This window comes from Elephantulus edwardii, unplaced genomic scaffold (genome assembly GCF_000299155.1).
Source record: "Elephantulus edwardii isolate Elephantulus edwardi_28Jun2011 unplaced genomic scaffold, EleEdw1.0 scaffold00016, whole genome shotgun sequence".
In the NCBI taxonomy this organism is placed as follows: domain Eukaryota; kingdom Metazoa; phylum Chordata; class Mammalia; order Macroscelidea; family Macroscelididae; genus Elephantulus; species Elephantulus edwardii.
In genome coordinates, this window is record NW_006399766.1 from 20,491,949 (window position 1) to 20,496,915 (window position 4,967).

At 54.5% G+C, this 4,967-nt stretch overlaps 1 protein-coding gene across 1 annotated transcript; it reads left to right on the plus strand.

The window, feature by feature from the left end:
* The first annotated feature begins 727 nt into the window (after nucleotides 1–727).
* ZIC3 (Zic family member 3) lies at nucleotides 728–4,040 on the plus strand. Its single transcript, XM_006881826.1, has 3 exons — nucleotides 728–1,797; nucleotides 2,834–2,997; nucleotides 3,768–4,040. The coding sequence occupies exons 1-3, from the start codon at nucleotides 738–740 to the stop codon at nucleotides 3,945–3,947; spliced, it is 1,404 nt and encodes a 467-aa protein (XP_006881888.1). The 5' UTR covers nucleotides 728–737; the 3' UTR covers nucleotides 3,948–4,040.
* The last annotated feature ends 927 nt before the right edge of the window (nucleotides 4,041–4,967 follow it).

Sequence of the window (4,967 nt, forward strand, 5' to 3'; positions counted from 1 at the left end):
AGCCGGCCCGCGTTAACCACGCGCGGCCGCAGGGCCCGCCGCCTCACCTGCCAGGCGCCCGGCCACGGCCCAATCAGCGGCGCCCGGGCGGCCGCGGCTGCCATGTTCCCTGAGCCCCGTTGTCAATCAGCGCGGCGGCGGCCAATGGGCTGCTGGGCCGGGAGTCAGCTGACCGCGGGCCCGCCGGCTCCCCATTGGCGCGCGCCGGCGGCCGCCCGTTCGGTTTATGTGCGAGGAGTGAGTGATTGACTTTATCAGTCCAAGGACATTACTCTGGTGGCGAAGAGCCTGGGACTGGCGCGCGGAGCGGGAGGACGGAGCCTTCCTGCTGCCCGGCCCGCCGCCGAGCGCAGCCGCCAGAGGCCGGTGCCTGGAGCGGCTGGCGCGCGGTCCGGGCTTGGGGAGGGCAGGGCGCCTGCCGGAGTGGCCCCTGCATTGGCCACCGCTTCTTTTGCTTATTTGTCTTTGTGCGCGCGTGGTAGTTAGTTCCAGCAGACGAGTCCCGAGCCTTTCTCCTCCCTCTCGCCCTCTCCCCTCCCACTCCTTTTTCCCCTCCTCCCTCTTCTCCCTTTTCTCCCTCTGCAGGAGACTCGAGCAGCCACGGAAAGTTGCAGTGCCTGATCGTGCCTTGGAGAGCTCTGAACAGCCCCTGGCCACCGCTCATCTCCAGCTGGGCCACTTCGGCGATCACCTCGTCTGTCCACCCGCTCACCCACCTCCGCCAGATCGCCTCACCCATGACGATGCTCCTGGACGGAGGCCCGCAGTTCGCCGGGCTGGGAGTGGGCAGCTTCAGCGCTCCTCGCCACCACGAGATGCCCAGTCGCGAGTCGGCTGGCATGGGGCTGAACCCCTTCGGGGACTCGTCCCACGCCGCTGCCGCCGCCGCCGCCGCCGCTGCCTTCAAGTTGAGCCCCGCCGCGGCTCACGATCTGTCCTCGGGACAGAGCTCCGCGTTCACGCCCCAGGGCTCGGGCTATGCTAACGCCCTGGGCCATCACCACCATCACCATCACCATCACCACCACGCCAGCCAGGTGCCCAGCTACAGCGGCGCCGCCTCTGCCGCCTTTAACTCCACGCGCGACTTTCTGTTCCGCCAGCGCGGCTCGGGGCTCGGCGAGGCGGCTTCGGGCAGCGGGCAGCATGGGCTCTTCGCCGGGTCGGCGGGCAGCCTGCACGCGCCCGCGGCCATCCCCGAACCCCCTGGCTATTTGCTCTTCCCTGGGTTGCATGAGCAGGGCGCCGGGCACCCGTCACCCACCGGGCACGTCGACAACAACCAGGTCCACCTGGGGCTGCGCGGGGAGCTGTTCGGGCGTGCCGACCCGTACCGCCCGGTGGCCAGCCCGCGCACGGACCCTTATGCCACGAGCGCGCAGTTCCCCAACTACAACCCCATGAACATGAACATGGGCGTGAACGTGGCTGCCCACCACGGGCCTGGCGCCTTTTTCCGTTACATGCGTCAGCCCATCAAGCAGGAGCTGTCGTGCAAGTGGATCGACGAGGCTCAGCTCAGCCGGCCCAAGAAGAGCTGCGACCGGACCTTCAGCACCATGCACGAGCTGGTGACGCATGTCACCATGGAGCATGTGGGGGGCCCGGAGCAGAACAACCACGTCTGCTACTGGGAGGAGTGCCCCCGTGAGGGCAAGTCCTTCAAGGCGAAGTACAAACTGGTCAACCACATCCGAGTGCACACGGGCGAGAAGCCCTTCCCGTGCCCCTTCCCAGGCTGCGGGAAGATCTTCGCCCGCTCTGAGAACCTCAAGATCCACAAGAGGACCCACACAGGTAAGGGGGTGAACAGGCGAGCGCAGCGATCCCGGAGTACGCGAGACAGAGGGTTGGCGGCCAAGGAGGCGGCGGGGGCGGGGGTGGGCATCGACGGCCATTTAGAAGAGAAGCGCTGCCAGGCCCCCCTCTGCCCTTGCCTCTAGGCGCTTTTACCCACTTCTGACTTCCCGGGCAGCCGGCTCTGCGGTCTCCAAGGAACTAATTGGGGACCTTCTCGCGCCCAGGAACAAGCTGGCGCCGCCTCTTTTTGTCTCTCTTTCTGGATTACTATGAAGAGACTCCGAATGTGTTGAGAGCGGATTGCTTACAAACGACTTAGCTCCCGGCACACATTCGTGGAAAGCACCCATAGAAATGCTAATGAAAACTAACTTTAGGCTACTTCCGCTCTTTTTTACTCTTGATTGGCACGTCTCCTAATTAAATGACGGATACTTTTGTCAAACTATTTTTATTTAGAGTTCCAGGTTCAGTTCAGTCCTCCAGGAGGAAAGCTCAGCCGGTAAAGGCACCGCAGTTTTGAGCCTTGTTCAGAGGATCTTGCAAAACTGTCTGGACCCTCTGCGTTTTATATCGTTTTCTCTGCCAACATTAAGCCCCGCTACCCCGACTTTTAACGCTAGGCTCACTTGGTAAAAAGCCAGCATTTGAAAGCGGCAAGTGAAAACATACAAAGAGCAAGTCGCAACGGGGTGGTGTGGGTTCTCGGCCCATTGTCCTGCCTTGGCTGGGTTACCTCTCCTAGGTGGCGGCAGATTGGGAACCCTGGGCAGGCTGGAGTTGAACCCCAACTTAGCGGAACTTTAGACGAGGCTAGGGCTTCCCAGTTCTTGAACAAAGGGGCCGTCAGGTTCGGGGCTGGCCCTGCGCCATCCCCGCCCCCGGCCACTACTCCTCTGGCCAGCGGGCTCACGCAGCGCTCTCCATTTTTCTCCAGGGAAAAGAGATGCCGGCCTGGGGCGCGCAGTCTCTGCCCTGTCACGCTCAGGCCCTGACCAGACTCTCCCCTCTTTTGCGCATTTCACTTTCGCAGGTGAGAAACCTTTCAAATGTGAGTTTGAGGGCTGCGACCGACGCTTTGCCAACAGCAGCGACCGCAAGAAGCACATGCACGTGCACACCTCGGACAAGCCCTATATCTGCAAAGTGTGTGACAAGTCCTACACGCACCCGAGCTCTCTGCGCAAACACATGAAGGTAATTACCTCTTTATTAGCGGTTGGCGGTTTATAAACCCGCAGCCCGGGACCCGGCCGCGGAACCCAAGCGTCCGCGCTGCCAGCCCCTCTATCCTCCACGCTAAATCCCATTTGCTCCAGCGGTGACACCTTGAACCCACTTTGGGAACCTAGAGGGGGAGGTGGCCAGGGAGGAGGCGGCAGTGAAGGGAACAGTGGATTGTTTACTGGGAAACTCTAGCCGAGCTCGCCAGGGTGAGGAACCGCGAGTGGCCGCGCCGAACCCGGGGACTGGCTCAATTATTCGCCCTTTCGCTGTGGATAAAACAATAGAACCAAGGAGAGCAATCTGGTTCTCCCACACGTTTGTCCAAAACTTCGCAGTGCCCAAGGCCCCTGTGTCTCTTCTCTGGCCTCGCTTTCCCAAGCCCAACCAGGCTTGGCAAAATCTGGGCCCTGAGTATTTTCTAGAACCCCAGGGAATAACTGCTATCCCACTCCATCCCCAGCGAAAGAATTCTTTTAAGGAGCATGAGTAAAGCCTAGTGTTTTATTCCTTTCCTGTAATGCCAGTCTTAGGGTTGAAAGTATTTCATTGGCGAACACCACCGGGTTTTCTAGACGTTGGCTATATGAAAATAGGAAAAAAAGAAAAAGAAACACCCCAAAACAACCTATTTCTCTTTTAAGTGGGTCACTGGGTGGTCTTGCTCTCACGTTGATCGAATTTTTGCTTGCACGTTGCCAGTTGGAATTATATTCATTATAATATATACATGTTAATTTTAGGTTCATGAATCTCAAGGGTCAGATTCCTCCCCTGCTGCCAGTTCAGGCTATGAATCTTCCACTCCACCCGCTATAGCTTCTGCAAACAGTAAAGATACCACTAAAACCCCTTCTGCAGTTCAAACTAGCACCAGCCACAACCCTGGACTTCCTCCCAATTTTAACGAATGGTACGTCTGAGGACACACACAAACCCTGTCATATCTATAGAATGGACCAAATGCATTTAAAAAAAAGAAAACTGAGACTAATCAGATGGAAATGAAGTGTTAATTGCAATTATCTAGGAAGGTTTTGGGCAAGATCTAAAAGTAACCATGCCCTTTTCTCTCAGGATTAGAAAATATGTTTTAGCATTTGAAGGATTAAAAAAAAAAATCTTTAAACATCTTTTTATCTCCCTCCTTCCTCTACTCTCCACCCACCACACCCCTCAACTCCTTCAATTCATTTTAACACTTGTCCTATTTCTTGAGGAAGTTATAGAAGCTTTGGTGGTGGCGGTGGTGGTGATGGTGGTGGTAAACTAATGGAAATTCTTCTTCGCCTTAGTGGTGATTGTTGAAACTCTCACAGTCTTAAACCGTGCCAAAGTCCTGTTATGTCTTGAACTTTTCCTCAAAGCATTACACTTGTGAATGTATTTTTGTCTAATGGGGTCGAAACTGTTGTTCAGTATTTTTTCTGGCTGAGGATGTGATGTTACTCTACACAGATTGTGACGTTTAGTATGCGGTTGCCTTTTGTAATAACTTTTTTTTTGTAAATACATATCCATTGATGCCATATTTATCGTTTGTAATTTAATTATTGCTACAAGTGCCGGGAACTGAACAATATTTATGGATAAATGTTTTCTAACAAATCCTGTACAGCTTTTGATTATAACTGCTTTAGCATTAAAAATTTTATTGTTTTGAAAGAAGAACACAATTTACAATTTTGGAACCACTGACTTCTTTCTCTTATTTTGTAACAGCCTCCTGCAAATAGGAGATGTGATCCAATTAAATCTTGTTTGCTGGTATTTATAACTCACTCAGATCCCTTTTTTAAATTGTTAAATTATTTTTCTATTGCAGTTGAGATTCTTTACAGTGTCAGTTTCCATCTGGGAAGACCCTCCTTTCTTTATCAATAGCTCAGATGGTTGTTTAACTTCGAGTTTTAATGTGTTTGTCCTGGATTTTCGGCATGCAA

What these genes read in the sequence shown, in the direction of transcription:
- ZIC3 (XM_006881826.1), top strand. Translation starts at nt 738, where the DNA reads ATGACGATGCTCCTGGACGGAGGCCCGCAGTTCGCCGGGCTGGGAGTG. An exon ending in CCACAAGAGGACCCACACAG is followed by an intron (nt 1,798 to 2,833) that starts GTAAGGGGGTGA and finishes TCACTTTCGCAG; the next exon opens with GTGAGAAACCTTTCAAATGT. An exon ending in CTCTGCGCAAACACATGAAG is followed by an intron (nt 2,998 to 3,767) that starts GTAATTACCTCT and finishes TGTTAATTTTAG; the next exon opens with GTTCATGAATCTCAAGGGTC.